General features: G+C 41.2%; 1 protein-coding gene across 2 annotated transcripts in view; it reads right to left on the reverse strand.

Annotated features, from left to right (window-relative positions):
- Positions 1-20099, reverse strand: part of epb41l5 (erythrocyte membrane protein band 4.1 like 5) — a 48101-nt gene extending 28002 nt beyond the window's left edge. For both annotated transcript variants that reach the window (XM_075478953.1, XM_075478952.1), the window contains exons 1-7: positions 19913-20099; positions 17831-18042; positions 6290-6394; positions 5041-5083; positions 4579-4657; positions 918-962; positions 220-272 (exon numbers count right to left, since the gene is read on the reverse strand). In XM_075478953.1, coding sequence (XP_075335068.1) covers positions 220-272; positions 918-962; positions 4579-4657; positions 5041-5083; positions 6290-6394; positions 17831-18013 — 508 coding nt within the window. In that variant the 5' untranslated portion in view covers positions 18014-18042; positions 19913-20099. The remainder of the gene's footprint in view (positions 1-219; positions 273-917; positions 963-4578; positions 4658-5040; positions 5084-6289; positions 6395-17830; positions 18043-19912) is intronic.
- Between the last annotated feature and the right edge of the window lie 972 nt (positions 20100-21071).

Consider the following 21071-nt stretch of genomic DNA (forward strand, 5'->3'; position numbering starts at 1 on the left):
TGAATACTGATACTGTTGGACAGATGTTTAACTTGTGCTATTCCATTCCACTGTAGATAAACCCAATCCGTACAGTGGTTGCTGGTTGTGGAATAAAAAAAAAAAAATAAAAAAAAAATAAAAAGATGTAAACATCAAATATGAAGAAATTCCTTCAAAACATTCATGATACATCTCCTTACATGGAGTAGGACAGACCTTAAAGAGAGACACACTTACCCTGGAGTGAGAAAGCAGCCAGCTCCATCGCTGTGTCAAATGGACATTCTAACCTGAAAGTACAAGCATGCAAAAATGACTTACTATGAAAAGAACAAACATTAAACAATGACAACAACTAACACATTTTAGTAAAACACATGACTGAAGCCGGCTTGAGACTTTCTAATAGTTCTCAGCCAAACGACAGAGGAGGGTTTGACTGCTGACTGCTCTGAAATGGACGTAGGCATGATTACCAGCACAACTGATGGATTTGTGTTAAAAAGAAAAAAAAACTAAGGGAGGAAATGCACCGTCTTTTTTTTCAAGAGATGTAGAAGCAACACTGCTCTTGGGCCAGAGCTTGGAGGACTTTTCACTGCGAGATAACTTATCTCTCCCACTGTCTCACTTCGTTCACCTCTGAACAATTAAACTAGATACCACTAAGAATGTGCTGAACAAACAGAACTACTGTGAACTACACTCTGAACTACACAGTAAAATATGTATGGTTGATAGTTTGTTTCAGTGGCTGGGAAGCTGCCGGGCTCGTATGATAAAGACCGTAAAACAACTAGCAGCATGAGCTGGTCACCTCGTGTGCCTTTAATACAATGACAGAGTTAACCATCACATCTTTCAAATCCATTCTTGCTGCCTCACAATTTATTTTTCTTAATTTCTTCATAAACAGTAGAAGGAAAATGACATACTTGCCACTGAGGATGTCTTGTTTTAACTGTAAAACAAACAGGTATCTGAAACAGAAACACAAGAGCAAACAGTTAACTACTGCAGTGGCTGCTCAAATGCTGGGATGAAGAAACCCCCATCGATGTCAGACTGGCAGTATGGGGCACATGGATTAGTGAGTTACAGGGTCATGCTTCTGCAAGCTGGGAATAAACGGAATTATTTCCATACCGGATTCATGTGCAAGGTTAAATGCAAAGGTTAATTTTTATTACAGCTGAACACACATCTTTGTTTTAGTTCATTGTACTTAACATCAGCAAACAAGCATAATAAATAAAAAAATAAAAAATGTATAAAATGATGTGCATGATATGTGAGTGTAGCCCTATACTGAAAATAAAAAGGGAAATGTAATTCAAATTAAATGGTATATTTGAACACATATTTCTCACTTGTCTACTGTGAAAGAGTAAAACTTAGACTTAGAAATTAGACTGACTCTCTACTAGTGTCCACAAAACAGAATTGTGGGATGCTTATTGTGTCATGCACCCATCCATTACTATCGGATTGTATCGTCTCTGCCAGATTTTTGTTCAATGCAATCTTAAAGGCCTACAGAAAGCTGACACTACACCCAATACATAATGATAATACATACACAGAGGAACAATAATGATCATTGGACTCTACACCAAAACATTTCATAAACGCATGAAATTTGCGATTTTGAATTTGCCGCTAGGAAACCTTCCTGGAATTCCAGACTGGGGGCGGGGCTTCCGTGTGACGTCACAAGTGCCATGGTTTTTCCTGGCTGCCTCAGTGTTGCCAATTTAGCTAGATTTAGCGACTTTTGGCCATCTCTGGCGACAAAAAAAAAATAATCTAGCGACTTTCGGGCTCAATCTGGCTGAATCTAGCGACAATTCAACTTGTTTTGTGAGTGACAAATCAGTTGCCCCGCGACACCATACAAGCCGAGACAGAAGCACTGCAGGATGGTGGCAACCCGGCATTTCCTGTCAAAACCGCAGTTTCAAGCTAGCTACAACGAGGGTAGGTTCACTTCCTGTTTTCAAAACAACAGCACGTAATGGCTTTCCCTATGATAAAAGGCAACGGGTGTTTTATTTTGTCAAAATAACCGGAAGTGCGTTGCTCACTGCGGCTAGCTTTAGCAGCGCCGAATTCGTCGGAACAAAATGGTAAACAGCCGGTATTTTGTCAGGTTTTCAACACGTTGGGGATCTAAACGACTACTTTCTCGCCTGAAAATGTTTCAAATGTTGCGGGGACAGAGGAAGCAGAGAGACCTGCGGTCGGAACTTGTGTCTGTGCCTCCCTGTCCGCCTGCCTCCTCTCTGGTGAAATCAGCCGGAGCCATCCCGCCGTGTTCAGCTCCCTGCGGTGCGGACACTCAGGGGGAATCCACCTGGCGGAGAGCGGACACACCGCGGGATGGTTGCCCTGAAATCAGCCGGCAGAGCGATCATCAAGAGCCCCGACGTGGACATGATCGCTCTGCCGGCTGATTTCCACTCTCCACCTGGCGGAGAGTGTGTTCGCTCTCCGCCAGGTGGATTCCTGTCCGACCGCGGGTCTCTCTGCTTCCTCTGTCCCCGGTGGTGTGAGCTGCTGGTGCTGAGGACAACACACGCACTTCGTACATCTACTCGCAATAAAAACTGCACTGAACCCAACGTTTTATATTTCCAAGTGACGTCCCGCGGCACACATCGAAATTTGCCGTGAAGAAGCTGTCCAGGTCTGGCAAACTGCTGGCTTCGCTACTAGAACTACTGGTGATTGTTCCAGCAGCTGGCACTCGTGACGTCACGCACCTGTCGTTCCAGTTTGCCAAATTCGAGTCAAACGTGGTGATAGTTTATTGGGCCTAATCAGGACTATCCAGGGGCCTAAAATTATTTTAAAATCATAAAAAAATTCCATGGTATATAAGGAATCGATCTGCTATTTCAGTTTTGTGCAAAAAAAAAAAAAAAAAAAAAAAAAAATCACCTTTCTGTAGGCCTTTAAAACCCCGTAACAGACCATCTCTGTTTTGTGAAGTAGTCAGGTCCCCGATATAAAACCACGACAGAGGCATTTTAAATCAGCTGGAGCTGGAGTCCAGCTACACTGACACAAGAGAAGTAACAGTCCAGAGATATTTCCCACTGGTAGATTAGCCTCTCCCTCTACACGTTTATCTGTGGAGCATTAGACACTCCACTTCAGTTTCATGAAATTCATGGAGAGCTACACAGGGGGGAGCAGCAGCAGGTGCACACAAACCCCCTCAGCCACTGAACCCTGCACTGAACTGTTAGTACTGTGGACTGTTAGTACTGTGGACTGCCACACAAACCCCCTCAGCCACTGAACCTTGCACTGAACTGTTAGTACTGTATTATCTCACTATAGTGTATTCACTCGTATTGTATCCATTGTATTTATCTCATACTACCTCATTCCATACTACCTCACTGTGTAACTCATTGTAATTATTCCAATCTACATTTGTATTTATTCACCACTTCACTTTACATATGCACATACTCTGCACTTTAACTGCTTTTTGCATTTATTCACTACTACACTTTACATATGCACATACTCTGCACTTTAACTGCTTTTTGCATTTATTCACTACTACACTTTACATATGCACATACTCTGCACTTTAACTGCTTTTTGCACTTCTGGTTAGATGCTAAACTGCATTTCGTTGTCTCAGTACCTGTACTCTGTGCAATGACAATAAAGTTGAATCTAATCTAATCTAATGTAGAGGATCATAACATTGCCACAAGTAATGAATCAAGAAATGTGCTGCCAGCCATTTGCTTTACTGACTGCCTATTCAAGTTATGATGAGCAGCTGTTTAAACTCATCAGGCTCGAATACATAAACCAACAACAAGAGCGAGCTGTGACCAAGAGGTCCCCTGCTGGGTCTCCTGGTGTTGGCAGAGTCGGATTAAAGAAAATACTCTTCAACATCCCACAGAGATCTCAACTGCCACCTCCCATGAGAAATGTATGCATGATCAAGAGGACACTACCTTGAACAGGAGGCCATAAATGATGCATTAAGGTAAAAAACTGAAATAAAGTACATTCGTATAAAGTCTAGTTATCATTATTAATAAAAATGTTTATAACCCAACAAGTTAAAGGCTGTTTTATTGCGTTTCGACTCAAAAACACAAAAATGAATAAATAAGAAGTATTTGATCATTGAGGGGAGCTTTACATTCATAAAGCTTCCCTTAATATAACACGGTATTCAGATTACAATTCTGCTGTCGTGATGCTGGCTCGGACAAGCGGAAAGAAAAAAATGGATTTGAGTTTAAACTAACACTAATAGATCATATGGTTTTGTTCAGCTATGTATCATAAAACATTTATGCACTGAAAAATGAACAAGAATTAACACGATTAAAGCTAAATTGCTATTCAGTTCATTTAGTTCGCAGAGCAGCCATTCAGAGCACTCTCTTTCACCGACCCGATCAACATGTCGAACAGGCTGAAAAAATGTCCGTTACAAACCGCAAAGACGAGAGACAGATGCTCCAAACATTCCCCATGGCTGACTGTTTGCTCGGTGTACACAGATGTGGGCTTTTATAGATGCAACCTAAAAGAAGAGTCAATTTAATTTAGCACCTGGTGAGTTCCTCGTGCAGGTTGTTCGGTTCTGAAGAGTAGAACTTGACTTTCATGTGAAGGCAGTATGGTGGACCAACTAAAAGACAAACAAAAATGACAGCTGAGTAATTAGCTTTATCAAGTGGAACAGTGATATGAAGGAGGCAAACAGCAAAGCACATGCAAGGATATACAAAACCTTTCAAAAACATGCGTGGTGCTTCACTCACAAAGAAGTTCCAGTTCTAAAATCCCTGCACTGCAGGACTACAGACTGTGACAATGGAATCAGTCCAATTCCATTTTCAAACTAGGTGCAACTTGGAATTAAGTTCCCCATTTGCTTTTTTAATGTTGGCAGTCTGAAGTAGTGCTACAAGTTAGTCTGGAGTCCTGCACCGTTTCTGATGGTGGAAACCCAAGGCGAACTACATCGGATGATTTCATGAATAAAAAAGGGAGCGTCTGTTCAATACTTACTTTTCACTTGTTTTTTGATACTTTTTGTGACATCAAGCCAATGCTGAACAAAAACAGAGATGACGACAGTTAGAACAACAAAGCACTTTCACAAAAGTTCAGAAACCATCCCATCCAACAGCCTATGGTTGTCAAATCTGACCTTGAGCTGCTTCCGTATCCACAACCCCATACATTCAGTTAGAATAAAATGCAAAACCTTCCAAACTTGTGATATTTAGTTTTAATATTTGAAAAATGTAATAAAAACAAAAAGGAGCATCGTGCAAAAGTCTGAGCACATCAACCGGTACGAGATCTCAGAACTGTATCAGTTCTGCCTTCTGTGGCTTGTTCACGTCATCCTGAAGACAGTTCAACTGATGCAAAGTTTGAAGCTTTGTAAACACCCATAATCTACATACTTTCTCCTAAAAATAAGCAGCCAGCATTTTCAGATTAAAAAAAACAAAAACAAAAAAAACTGCACATCAGCACATACAAAGTGGGATAAAACTATGTAGGAATGGCAGTTGATGTGCAGATGTATGGATCTACAAAAGCTTAGCTTCCACTTCTTTTAACAAGAAACTTAATTCTGCACCCACACCCATTTACACACATGAGCAAACACACAAGTCAGCGATCTGATCAGTGTGGCGATTCCTCTTGGAAGTTCCGGCTCTATGAGGCCCAAACATGATGGTGATGTGTAAGCGGAGACAGAGAGACAGACGTTGGGAGATAAGAGAGGAACTCACAGCACTTTCTTGTCTCCTCTCCCCCACATTCCTCATTACAGCCCTCCCTCTCCCACTCTCCTTCTCTCCGCTTAAGTTCCAATATGCTCTCCACCCTTCTCCTGTCTTCATCCCTCCCTCCACCAGCCCCCACCCTCCTTCAATGGCAGAGTATCACTGTGAAAGAGCAGGGTCACTGGCAGACTACTGACTTAAAACAGATTGTGTAGGAGAACAGCTTGACACCCGGTGCTGACAAGTGTCCCTTAACCAATCCTGTTAGTCTTTTCACCAAAAGGGAAAGTCCCCGTCTAAAGCCTTCCCAGAAATGGGAAACGGATAAAGGGTCAAATCCAGAGTCTGACCATGAAATGCCTGAAACACACTCGTGACATGGAAAATATCCCTGCAGTAAATGTTTAAGTTGACATGTGATGTATTATAAAAAAACATTGGTTCTATCTAGTTTTAACATGACTTATTCAACTATCAGGTCATATATAGGGTGCATCAAGTCTATCAGTTCTTACTGGAACTTGTGCCGAGTCCATGAAGCGCAGCCCGAAGTAGTCTTTCTCCACAATGTCCAGATGGTACATGATCTGCTCAAACAGTTCCTCACCTTTGGCTTTTTTCTGATGAGGGAAACAAAAAAAAAGGGGAGGAGACGTCAGCATCTCCGTGATGAATGGCCTCGAGACAAGAAAATGTATTAACTGGTGATATGAAAAAGAACAAGGAAGATTAGGAGTTCAAATCCTCGTGATTAGTATGCACCATCAAAACAACAGCAACGTTTTTTCCCCTACAAAATAAATAAAATGATTATTTGACCATCAAAGTAGTTGCAAAACATTGTTTTAATACTTCTTTGGATTATTGTCCTGAATGAGTTCTTGCTGGGAGGACATCTACTTTAATTTGGACAGAGGGAATTTCTCTCAAAAACAATTTGAGAAACATCCACATCACATTTCCAGGATCTAAATAGGTGTTGCCCTCTCTGATGAGGCCGTACCAGTTACTGCCTGTGTTCTGCCTGGGACTGGGAAATTTCTTCCCCACACAAACACACACATCACTCAACACTTACATTTATACGACCTCACTGCATCTTCTCCCTTTAACATACAAATAATGCAACTGGCTCTGTTTGAGGAAGGACTGGCTAATGAGTGGCCCCATGTCTTCTGCAGAGCTCCTGGCCAGCTCGGGGGGGCTGCTAGTTGGCATAACCAACAAGGCATACCGCACCCCTACAGTACCCATGGAGAGAGAGCACAAAGCCCTTATTGTATGTGTGGAAGGTGTGTGTGTGTGTGGCTTGTTATAAAGCATGCTGTACTGTCTGCTTGTTTGCAGTCTTTCTGTCTGCCTACAGCTCCATCTCTCAGACATTCTGAGAGGTATTTTACTGTTGATCTAAGAAACTGCACTTTACAAATCCATTAAACCCACCAGTGTAGTGACATATCCATCTGCAAAGGGCATAAACACAAAGCGTGGTACAAGAGGGAAAGCCTTTTCTATGGGCTACAAATCCAGGGAGCAAAAATATTCATGTGAAGCTGAAAAGGTAGTTTGTATGTGTAGAGGGGGGCATGAATAAAAGACAAGGAAGTAAAGATATTGAGGGAAAGAATGTGAACCTTAATGTTGTGTGGAACTGGGTGTGGACATGGATGCTCCAAAACAGCGGTATCCCTTGGCAACAACTTTTGAGTGGCCTTGCATACAACAAACACACAAGAAAAGCACTGAAACATTTGAATGAGGCCTATTGATGGTGTTTATCATAAATAAAATTAAATGCTCTAACTTTCAGCAGAAGGTCCCCTGATTTCTGCCAGCTTGAGTTTATAAAAGGCACGACGTACAAATAATGTACACTGAAAAAAAGAATGGTGGTGGAGGAAAAGAAGGATATCCAAAAATGAGATGAAATGGAATTTTACAACAATTTATTCCTCCTTTTGGGTGGCTAACCTTTAGCAGAGTTACACGAGTGTCTGAAGATCAGCTCTCTTTTAAGAATTGAAGTGTTGCACTTATATCATGCTTCAAGGACTAATGCTTGGGTCTCCCCTTTCTGAGTTTTCAGTTTACCTGACAGCATGCAGATAGTGTGGGAGGAAAACATTTAGTGGTGATCTTTCACAATGACAAATGATCTTTTCTTTGGTTTTATCAAAATACATGAGGAGAAAATGTGGCAAGAACATAGGCGCTGGTCTTTAAAAGGTACTTTTGTACTCCTGTCCTATTGCTAAGAAAGCTGAGAGGACTCGCTTGCTGCCTTTTGACTGAAAATGACAATCTAAAGCAGCACCATGTGGAAATGTATCGAGGTTTTCCTCATTGCTGGCTGCTAAATGGCTTCTTACAGTCTGGCGCAAATCGGTTACATGTTCAAGCCTGGATCTGTCATTTCAGTCTCTTCTGCTGACGGAACACAATTCAAGACATCCAACCTGATATTCTGAAGCCGATGTTCATCATATCCAATTGCTATCGTTTGAAAAAGTTAAAGTGAATCACAGATAGAGAAACAACACATCATGTGTGCAGCTCAGTGAAAGTCACACTAATGTGTAAACCAAGTAACTTCAGTCGACATGCAACTCAGTAAATTCATATTCATTCCACCTGAACATCATACCAAATTGCTGTTTTAGGTCATAGAAAGGGATTATTGTTAATGGTTTTATTGTAAATGATTAATTTATTCATCTGTTTGAGTGAGACACAGCGGCACTATTAGTGGAAAAAGTTAGTCTTGAGCCCTGTTAGTTAGAAATAATCCATGCCTCTTAATCTGTTATTCTTCCCTCCATGGCATCTAAAATGGTATTAGGTATCCTGTATTTTTTGGGCTAGAAGTATTAAGTTTGAAATTCTAGTATTGTGACAGCCCTACCGCAAGCATGGCTCCTTTTTAACACAGCTGATATAAAAAATCCCCGGTTTCCCAGATAATGGGAAGACTTGGGCGGGCCACCCACGAAAATGAGTGGGTAACACAGCCATGGCTGACGCAGGGCTCCAGACTAACTTTTTACACTGGTTGCACTGGTGCGCCTAACTTTTTTTCTTAGGTGCACCAGCACAAAAGTTAGGTGCACCCAAATTTTCAAATGCATTGCATTTAACACCGCAGTTTTACAGGTTCACTTTATTTATTTATTTTAAAATCGCTGTCCATATATGTCTATTAACTAGCAATCTGGTCAAAATAGTTCTTTATTTGAAGCACAATTCTACAAACTTACTGAACTTAACTTACTGAAAAAGTGTTGGTGCTTAAAGTGCTTCACTGGCCTGAAATTTAAACTTAAAACATCTCAAGATAAATTAAATAAAAAGAAAATCTAAATTAAAATTGCAAGTGTTTTAAGGGCTTCAAACTGAACATCTCATGGCTCAATGTCTTATGGACTATGCTCCATTGCAGTCACATGCCCCTCGGATGACCAACTCCTGTACTTGGGTTAAATATCAGTATATTCACCGGTCTTCCTTTCCTCAAGATACGGCCGAACACACTGACGCATTCCTGCAGCGCTAGCGCCACGGGGGGGCACTCGCGGGCATTGCCCCCCCATCCACGCCGGTGTGCCCCCCCTGGGTTCACTTTGACGTTTGCCTCAAACACTGCAGTGCATGAGGGGACACGATCTAAAAGTCTTAAATAAAAAATACGTTTTTTTAAGGTCTTAAAATGTCTAAAATTTCTCTGATTTTCGAAGAGTGGCATTAAATTTCATCTGGGCGGAATGAAAGAAAGATATGTCTGGAGAGAGCTTTTGTGTGTGCGCCAGTACTTCCGGTGATTTGACAGCTAGGGCGTCAGGTTAGGGCCAGTGGCCGTAAACAAAGGTTAACTTATAGCCGAGAAGAAAGATGATAATATAATGTAACTAAAAAGACTAGCTTTCTTCAGTAGCCTAATGCTTACCGATTTAGCAAGCCTAGCAGCCTCGTTGCTAATGCTAGCCGCCGTAACGTTACCAAACATACCCGACGTCAAGGAGTTGGGTGAGCAGGGGCAAGATTATGGGGCTGGCAGAGTTAACTTCATAATGGGTGAGTGCAGGTTTCATTCACTTGTTTTCATTCTTTCACAGGATTGATTCACTTCAATGGTTTATCCGATTGCTGGCCGCCGAGCCATTATGTGCCTGGGTTTGTGTGGGTTACTGATCATGGTTGTTAGCAGCCGATAGTCAGGTTGTGTGTTGTGTGTGTATTTTTTCTATGGGTACATGCCATTGACTGAGCGGTCTGTGCTCGTTTTTAATTTTTATTTAATTAGATTGGAGATACTAATTAATACTGGGGGCTGGTCCCGGGGAAAATTGCCAGGGCTGATTTTTTTTCCCAGTCCGACCCTGAACTACATGTTCAAATGCGTTCTGATGTCGGCTCAACGCCAGTCTAAATTCACTGTGGCCGTGCGTGGGCGTTGCTGTTGCGCTCCTGTTTGCTCGTTGTGTGTATTAGTATTAATGGCGACTAGAAAGGGGCAAACGTGATCTGGGCTTCGCGTTCAATTTATGCAACGATGATTATACAGAGTGGATTAAACTGTGCAGGCTATTCGAGATGTCTCCGAATGCCTACTTTAAAGGAAGCGTGATGTGTTTGCCAGGGCTGCCTAAACGAGTTGCCAACCCTCACTTGAAACAATGGAATCGTCACGTATTTAGTAACAAAAGGACAGTTCCTTATTGGGCTGAAACGGGGCCCACAATTCGGTTAAAATGCAGAAAATTGCATCTAAGAAATACCAAATTTTCTGGGGGAGGACCCCCAGACCCCCCGCTAGGGGGTCCCCCATACTCGTTTAAATGGCCGTCCAATAGCTTGTCTCTGCCGCCAGGTCTGCATTCCTGAACGATCAGGAATGCCATGTACTGTTCAATTAGTACAGACGGGTTTATGTTCAAGCCATTTTTCTTCTGAAGAATTATTTCGGACTTGAACTTAGTGAAGGGAACTTTTGCAATATGGTCGGCAACGTTAAACTTGATTATCATCTCTGTTTGCTGCTGCCTGCCGCTGAAAGGCAGCGGGGAGAGGGGACACTGAGCAGGTAATGCGTTTCATAGATGCGTTGTGCTTTTTCAGCGTTTCAATTCGAAATGTATTAGAACCAGTCACAAATGCACTATTGCCACGTTTTACAGTAAATGCAGTGCATTATATTATCGGCTTTACTGTATTTTAGCCAGGTAAACTGGTCAAGACACTCTCTTAGAAATGTATACACTTTACCCCTTTTAATTTCAGTTGGTTCTGGCTCGGAGTCGATCGTATGTGGCTCATTATCTGATGCTAGCTCCGGATGCTAGCTCTGGACCTGGGCTTGACATAACGTGGGAGGTTGATGGCTCCGTGTTAGAGCATTGGTTGTGGTTATTTTCGGACGAATCAGGCCTTAACTTAACCAAAAAGTTGTCAATCGTTCTTTTCATCATATCACCCGCGGCTACATCGACTGTTTATCTGACGGGCCGAGGTTCATCGCCTCTCTGTCTGCCTAGCAAGCACGTGTTCAAACGTACACGGGCCAATCAGAGGGGGGTCCCGCCCTTCACTATCTCTGATTGGTTTAGACCACGATATGGGTCTAACGTGTGTCTGTTGTTGAACCACAGGGAGACTTTCAGAGTCGCGTAGACTTTTTTTTTTTTTTTTTTTTCCTCTAACGGGTGGTTGCACCGGTGCAACCTCAGATTTTTTTTGGGCACACCATTGAGAAAATAGGTCGCATGTGCGACCAAATTGGTCGCACTCTGAAGCCCTGTGACGGGTCACATTGTGCCTTCAGATGAAGTGAGGGAACACATTTGGCCTAATTTAGCTGGACAGTGTTTGAAATCAATACGATCCACAGAATTGAGACTTGTGGAGCAGACTCCTTCATCTTGAGATTTGCCTCTGTGAAAGAGATCAGTACATATTTGGAATTTCCCCCACAGGGGAAGAATAAAGTATTTTCTATTCTATTCTACAGAAGGAGAGTTTATTCCTCAAGATGTCTCCAGGAATGATGCTGCACATGAGCAGGGACTGGCTTACACAACCCACCAAAAAACAGCAGAATGTTGCAACACCTGCATTTCATCCCAGAACTCCACAGAAATCCAACAGGAGAGTAACGGGCAGAAAAACATGGCATCTATGTCTTCATCTGGCTGCAACAGTTGTAACATCATGGAAAACATTAAAAAACCATCAAGGGTGGCAGTTACATGTTACCTTTTTTTCTATGTGGGGAGATGGATGAAGTGATGAATCTGCATAATAAATAAAACAAAGGCTGATGTGTAAACTTATTCAAGTTGAATTAATGGGCCTATTGTAACAGGCAAGCAAAAATGATCTAAATAGTTGGCCATACACATCAATGCACAAAGGGAAATTTTAAGATGTTAGAAATATTCTGAAATATTCTAACGCCATTAAGCCTCCCATGTGACCATGTGAGTAAATGCGGTTCTCTAAACATGCTCCACCAGTGGCATTGTACGAGGTTCTGTTCAGATAAAGGCCATGCAGTCTAATCCATTTTACTGACAAAATGCTTTAGACATAAATGGTTATGGGTTAGCCAGCATCAGACTTTTTCACAATTTACCTTTAGGTATAAATTAATGTTACTAGACCGTTTCTGAATAAATGTTAACAAAAGACAAGAAGGGCTTAGTTTTAGGGTTGAAAAGATGTGCAAGAGTCCCAACTTCAGTGCACAAGTAAAAAAAAAACAAATCACAGTTTCCATTAAAATCTCAACTGTGTTCATATTTCCAGATTATCAGTAACTGCTAAAATATTTGAGTCTTTAGTGAATGAGCAGGTTAAACATTACTTGTCTGATAATGGAATTTTAACATCTACACAATCAGGATTCAGACAACATCATAGCATGATCACTGCCACTACTTTAGTTGCCAATGACATCATCTCTGCCCTGGATAACAAGAAGTCCTGTGCTGCTCTTTTTGTTGACCTTTCTAAGGCTTTTGACTGTGTGAACCATGATCTTCTTTTGCAACGTCTTCAACATATTGGTTTTAGTGACATAACACTGAAGTGGTTTTTAAACTATTTATCTGGGAGAACCCAATGTGTAGCTGTTGACAGCAGTAGTTCAGACCTAGTGGAGGTCAAAATGGGTGTGCCTCAAGGGTCGATTTTGGGGCCTATTTTGTTCACCATTTATATAAATAACCTTTGTGTTGGTCTTGATTCAGCAAGGGTGCATCTCTATGCTGACGACACTGTTTTATATACATCTGCCCCCTCTGTAAAGACAGCAGTTGATAATCTTCAATCTGCTTTTAGCATTTTGCAGGCGTCTTTGCTTAGTCTGCGACTGGCTCTAAATGAAAAGAAAACAAAGTACATGGTTTTCACGCGTACCCGCTCATCATTACCTAATGTTGAAGTGTCCACTACAAATGGGACCTTGTTAGAAAGGGTTAAAACATAAGTATTTAGGGATTTGGCTTGATGAGAAGTTAAATTATGAAACACATATTGCCCATCTTCTTAAAAAGCTTAGACCAAAATTGAGTTTTTATTTCCGCTTGAAAAAGTGCTTTCCTATTGCTGCCAGATTAAGATTGGTACAGAGTACATTTTTACCCATCCTAGACTATGGTGACATATTGTATATGCATGCCTCCATCTCTCTTTTAAAAAAGCTGGATGTAGTTTACCATGCAGCGCTGCGTTTCATCACTAATGCAAACATGAGAACACATCACTGCACACTATATGAAATGGTATCATGGACTTCACTACCACTCAGGAGAAAAATCCATTCACTCATTTTTATTGCGATGGCATTGGTTGGTAAACTCCCATCATACATCAACTGTCTGTTGTCACGCCAAACCAGTTCCTATGGCACTAGGTCAGGAAATAAAATAATGTTAAATATTCCTACTGTACGTACTGTACTAGGCAAGACTTCTTTTAGTTCATATGCCCCATATGCTTGGAATAACCTCCAAAACATCTTAAACTTGGAATCTGTCCCCTCTATAGATGCTTTTAAAAATCTTTTAAATACAACTTTGGTAGAGGAGTGTCACTGTTTTTAGGTTATCAGTTTTACTGTTTGTTTTTTTATGTCATTCTGTGTCTTTTGTGGTCCCCTGTATTCCTATCTGTTGTGTGTTTGCTTTTCTTTTCACTTTTTCCATTTTTTTTTAGTGCTTGCCTGTCTGGCTTACTAGCCTTTGTCTAATGTTTGTTTGTCTTTATGTCTTATGCATGTGCATATGCCGTCTTGGCCAGGACTCCCTGGGAGAAGAGGTTTCACACCTAAATGGGACCTTCCTGGATAAATAAAGGTCAAATAAAAAAATATCTTCTTTTCCCTGAATCTTAAAGCACCTGCAAACATCGACCTAATGAAAGAATGAGCTCCCAGATTCACAGAAGTATTCCAAGGTCAGAGGCAGTAACATTTACAGAATGCATCACATGGCACAGCTCTCAACCCTCTCAGATGCACTGCTGCCGTTTTAATTTGACAAATGATCTAGTTTTCAGAGCTTCAAGTAAACTTCTGCTCATCTCAAATGGTGACATATGTGGAGTCCCATATCACGAGTACAAGGGCTGACGTCAGAACGTATCCGAAGATGTTCCCTAGCAACAGGGGTAACCTCACACTGTCTCTGATCAGCTGATCTGTGCCAGACATTCTTCCATTAGTTGTTTAATAAGGCTTTTATTAATCCATAAAATAAATCTATGCGTATTTAAAAAAAAAAAAAAAAAGGAAATTTAACATTCACTTTACAATGTGGCCACTGACAACGACTCTGCTCTCCTCTGCTCAGCAGTAAACAATAAGCATGTGTACATGACACAAAGCAAAACAGGCCTTTTTAAAAAATGAGCATGTAAGCATGCAAGGTCGACCAAAGTCGAGCTTCTCAAAACACACCCAGGGAAATGGCAGCAGTTTGAATAACTCTTGCCGGATCAAATGGGCCTTACATAACAAAAGTGTATATCAATACAGCCAAATTCCCCAAAAACCTGCTCTCATTCACATATTTCTTGTCCAAACGGTCTGTTTGCTCTAATAAAAACCTGATTTTAGAACGTCATATGACAACAATCCTTATTACAGTAAGTTAAAAGTGATTTTGGTAATACTTAAATGTACGATGATCTCCCACAGAGAAAGTTCTCACACACAGTGCACGGCTTAGCTGTGTCAGACATACTTCAGTCAACAACTCTATTCTGCTTCCATGAATGTTAACTGTTATGAGCACGGCGGGCGAGTCAAACGACAGAGTTGAGTTGTAACCATAGCTTGACTAAACTGTGCATCATGTAACCTTACCAAATGCGCATGCATTCACAAACACACCATGCACGAGGAGGCAGGACAGATGTTTCTCTATCAGTACATGACTTTGACAGGGAGCCCAGTGGTCATAAAAAGAGTCAATCCCAACCTGTTGATCAGGACTGAGAACTGGGAGAGAAATGGGATAGAATCACTGAACTGAAGTTAGCATGAGAAATAGAAACACTAACACTCGTTAACATCCATGTTAGCCGTTGTGCTCTTGACCTCTGACACTCACTGAACACCCTGTGCTTAAGTCAGCTGCCTCAGCTGCGTGGTGAAATTAGCTGCCCTGAAGCATGAGTGCACCTGTATCCTGATGTAAGCTTTCCCTTCAGCCTGCAGGCCAGAGTAGCATTCTGTTGGCTGTTTAAACTAAAGGAGACGGTGCTTTTAAACTTGCTGCTCTTTCGGTGAACATAAGAGATATGAAAACATTTATCCCATTTATTCAGACGGGTTTTTGTTTAACTTATCTTGTCATGGCATGTTTGCATCATTGCGATTGTTTTTTTGTTTCTTAGGTTTGGTTTTTCTTAGCCACATAAGATATTTGTGACATCTGCTCTTGAAAAGTGAGATTTCTTTTCTTTGTTAGTATTGTTGGAAAAGTGTTTTCTTATGCATTAGAAAACAAGTTGCTGAATGCATCTAAATTCATGTAATCTGACAGTAAGTAGGACAACAGTTCCATTCCACACTGATCAGGTTTTTATTGAGTGCAAGCAGAGCGATGCTCCGTTTGTCAATGTAAAACCTGACTTTACATCCATTAGATACGTGAATGGTTCACTGGATATACTCAGGTGGGCAGAAGAGTATCTGGTTAAGTTACCCAGGTAAAGTGTAGGTGTAGGAAACACACATCTTAGCAAAAGCTCTGTCCAAGAAAATAATTAAATCCAGGTAAAAAAATTTTTTTTTAAAAAGACTCGGATGGACTGAAGCCGTGCCGTTTTCTAAGTTGGCTTTGAATATTTTTTTTCTTTAATTAAAATGATCAGTGATTTTTTAATATTTGTCTTCTTCCCTGTTTGTATTGACATACTGATGTGATGTTATTTTTACTCAGAATGAAATATACAGAAGTACACAACAACATATTACTCAAGTTAGCTGAAAATATCCTTTTTTAACATGCTGAACATTGTTCTAAAGGTCACATTGTACAACAGAAGCAGTGCAGATGTTATAGATGTTTAGTTCAAGACACTGTCCCTGTACAGTCACAGCTGTTTGTCTCATCCAAAGCTGCAACACTACACAAAAGTCCCTCCATAGCTGTGCACACCTGTCTGTTAAGGTGACTTCACAGCTATGCTGCGTTCAAAGTGACATGTATGCGTTACTAGGACTGACGTAATAAGATTACTGTTTCAAATGTTATGTCTAAGCTCCAGGTGGGTACTTTGCACGTGACACTGACACTGTCAGCTAGCACCAGATTAATGGAAAGCAGAGCATTTGTGAAAGGAGCTTTAGGAACTCAGCATAAAGCCACGACCACTGATCTGAATGCATTCAGAAAAGCGCTAAAAGCTTCTTCTGGTACATAAATAAAAGGCCTGGAAAGTTTTCAGTTATAAACGACAACTTTAAAATCAATCTAGAGTAAAAGCAGTGACTCTTGAAGTTATGACAAACCCTGGTAAAAAAGCAGCAACCAAGAACAAGAAAGCATGAGTAGAGAAGAGAGGAGGAGCCTAAGCAGTCAACATTCCTCCAGAGGAGACTGAATGATCACACAGTGCAACCTTTATATGCACACTTCAACGAGCTGATAGGAGGTTACATGTTAACAATGGGACAGGTCCAACACCACAACTACTATTAAAATATGAAATATTAATATTAATATTAAAAATGCACTCCTGCTGAAGCCGGTCAGGAATTCTGTGCTGGATAGTTTTTACGATAAAGATCTGCTTTCATTTACAGTTCATTAAGCAAAAGGAAAAAAATTAGGATGTTTTTAATCTTTTCTGTAACAGTGAGAAGTTATCCTGAGCACATCTTCCATGGATGCAATGCTAAACAAATGATCTTAAAGAGATACTATAACCCAATCTGTGGGGCACAGAAACAAAGATCACATGAGGGAAAAGAACCAGGTATCAAATTATAATCCGTGTATTTATACACAAACAATACGACATGATACTTTTCCAACAGAAGCTTGATGTTTTTCTCATTTATTAAGAAGACAACATAAAAGGTGAGAGCTGGAAAAGATGTGATGTATGAATTAAAGGGGAGAGATTGTTTGGTGATGACTCCAACATGTCATGTGATGCTGTCATGTGACTGTTCTCCAGAGAGGATCATGGAATTACAGGTTATCAGCAGGACTGCCGCACACACGCACTTCAGAGGCTTAACAGGACTGCTCCACTGACACAGGCACACAATGGTCATTAGTCCAATGCTTTCACATTCCAGATGATATAACCCCCCCCAAAAAAAAAAAGTTGTCCCATGGCTACTTGACTGTAATTTGCCACAAAGTAGAATTAAGTTGGCATTAACTGTCTTTGTAACAGATAAGCAAAGAAAAAGAAGTGATCCGGGCCTGGTTTGGCACATAAGTCCAAACTCTGCATTTATCTCCCTCATATGCACGTGGACGTTGCTATAGATCTGTGAAAATCAGAGGGTGCAGAGAGGCCTAAATCCTAGCAACAGTCCTTACCGGCAGATCGACGCTGACATCCGTCCCGTCCAGTAAGGAAACACGGCAGGTGATGATGGACTTTGCATCCCCAGCAGCGGGGATGTGGGTTGTGGCTCGCTGAGCCTCTCGTAAACGGGCTTTCTCTGCATGTTTCCGGATGGAGCGCCGCCCCAACGTCCTGCGAAGGAAACTCAGCATCATGGGTGAGCTGGAGGGCAACAGTAACACACCTGGAGATGAATGATGAAACACACAGAAGACATTAGAAACAGTTATGTGCTTTCATGCCACAGAAAACTGGACGCTTTTGTACTTCTGCATTAATATGAATATTTTACACAAGTCCTAGAAGATGAGTTTAGATCAAGAGAACGTAGTTTACCAAACGTACATATATTACACACAGTTGCATGGTGTGATCCTGTGACGCAGTCGGGTACATTTATTGATTTGTACTGTAACAGCTGTTTGGCCAGTAAATCAATCCTGACCTGGATTTGTAATTCGTGCAGATGTATTTTCTCTCAATGTGGACTGGAGGGATTCCCACGGTGGGATACCTATGGTGGGATACCCATCTCTTAAATTTCGTCATCTATGCTCACAGATTAGTAAACCGTGAGCAGGGATTTCCAAACAACTTCTTTCTTTGGAGAATAAGAGGTTGCGTCGGTGTGGACAGGACTTGGGCCCTCACAGGTGAGGATTCTCATTGACCAATCAGTGACCTGCAGAGTCTCATTTCATTGTTTAAAATTGACTCACCTGGCTTGCAACTTTGGCTATGGTAGTTATGGGGAAACAAAAGTGTAGAACGGTTCCCAATTCCAAGCAGCGCCTACAATACAGACCCAACTGCAAAGAAATGTTAAAAAAAAAAAAAAAAAGGTTTGGGTCCAACCACTCTACATCGTGGAAAGGGGTCACTAAGGTCAGGTGCTTCTGATCAGTGGGATAACAGTCAGTGGTGGATGAAAGCCCAAAGTGGTCAACTGAAAAAGATTACTCCAAGGCAAGGAGTGAGTAATGAGCATGTGAGGCCAAAGGAGAGAGGGAACTTCCAAACAGGTGAAAAGCCCTCTTACATTGGTGTTCATCTGGTAAAGCCATTCACTAAAGAGGAGGCAAACATCAACACAACAAGCCATGAGACTAAGTATGCTTCATGAAGGATAGAACTAATGTTTTGGGATGGTCAAGTCGGACTCCAGACTGAGATCCAACAGATATATTATGGTTGGACTTCAGAGTTAAAACTCTTCTGCAAAGAGGAATTAGCTTAAATTCCTCCGAGGTGAAGGCTAGCTATGCGTTCATATCTGGTGTTGTGTTTGCCTGGCGACGACGGCTGTACACTGACAGTGAACGCTACAGATGGAGAAAACTTGGGTAAATAGTGGCTAACTGTGTTAGCATTCAGAGGCTACCAAGTATCTGCTAACACCTACAGCTGATATTACTGTTAGTTACCTCCGCTCAGCAAAGGAAATGAATGAGGAGCTTAAATAACCAACTACCATTATTTTTATCATGTATTTAGTGATGCCAACTTAAACTCCACCGAATAAAACGGTTTCAAAAGAACCATTAATGTCTTTCGGTCCAACAAATACAATACAGGACACTTGAATAGAGTTACGGTCCTGAACAAATAAATCTGAAGACGTCAGCTAACAACCCTCCGCTTCAAACGTGTGTATATTATCTGAGTTTTCAGGTCAGCGACAAAAAGCTGGACTGTACTTTTATGGGGGACTAAAACCCCCCGAATTTATGAAACACAGTCCTAAATGTGTTTTTTTATCTGTGGGACAAATCTTACAATGAGATGACAAGTAGAACCATTTAACCCTTTAGCTTCCCTGGTAATGTCAGGGCCTGAAGTACAAGGTGGAGGCAGAAGCAACAGGTGTGCACTTGTTACATCGCACAGGCTACCCGCTGTAAAAGAACTCACGAGGAAAGGTAAGACTCCGACCGTGCAAGCATGTCCCGTCCAACAAAACGAACACAACGTTTAGCTGCGATAGCTTGATTCGATACACACTTGCTCCGCAACCACTTGAAGGACCGAGGACGTCTGGATGATGGGATACTTACAAGAAAAACCTCCTCTCAGGAATTCACGGTGAAAGCACGTCCGCTTGCATTTTAGACGACTAAACAGAGACCTCGTATATTTCCCTAGTCCGTGGCCTGTTTTTTTGTATTGTTTCTCGCTTTTATTCCACCGCACAAGCTCCGCAGGGTAATTTTCTCTCCCAGGTCCCAACAAAAAGTAGGAGTCAAGCTCTCCTCAGGATGTGACGTCACGACAAAGCCCTAACAAAAACTTCATTAGCATTTTTAAAGCGACAAACTCCTCTTTTTCACCGCTTTTCACCATATCACGTTAGAACTCGAAAGGCAACAATTTATAGGTTTGTGTTTTCATATTGTACATTTTTTGTAACTGTCCATTTACATTTGTTATGCGACCAGAGCAAAAGGCCGAAAAGCTGCAATTCAAATAAAACTCCAAATGTATGAATAGACTTTAAAATAAATGACACATAATGACATCTCACGGGGTTTAAACGTTTCAGTCTAAGATTACGCCTTAATTTTCTGATTGTGAGTCATACAGCGTTTTCCATCCCAGTTTGTCAGCAGCACCCCCTTCTGGTTGGTTGAAGGTATGACAGTTTATATGGAGACAGAGGACCTTTTTGGCCTGTGCGCCTGCCACAGTTAAACAGCACAATGAGCATTCAGGACGGCTGCACAGAGGCACTGTTTTGGCATTCAGAAAAAGTTGTTTTAATCGGAGACAGCCCTGGGACTCATCCCTGCATCTCACCTAATTAATTAATTTTTTTCATATTTGTGCGTGTATGTCATAAAAAGTCAAACTGAGATTTGGTTTCAATACAAAACATTTAGATGGCTTGAGTCTTTGCACTGAGATTAAGTTGAAACATGATTGACAGTGAAACAACATGTAAGATGACCTCTCAGTAGACTTTAACAAAGTAATGGTTGCTATGTGTTCCCTGTGTAAAGTATTCCTCCTGTAGGCTGTGCTCTGGTACATACTCCTAATAAAACTTCTAATCTAATGAATTATTTACCGTCATTTACAGTAAATCCTGATTTGGATCAAGAGATCTAATTGTTTATTTTTTAGCATATTGGTTTTCCTCTGTGTTTAAACCAAAAAAGGTTTAATTTAGGTCTTCAGCAGTCCCGTCCCCTTCCTAATCTGCTGGCTAATGTTGCC

This window comes from Odontesthes bonariensis, chromosome 12 (assembly GCF_027942865.1).
Source record: "Odontesthes bonariensis isolate fOdoBon6 chromosome 12, fOdoBon6.hap1, whole genome shotgun sequence".
Lineage (NCBI taxonomy): Eukaryota > Metazoa > Chordata > Actinopteri > Atheriniformes > Atherinopsidae > Odontesthes > Odontesthes bonariensis.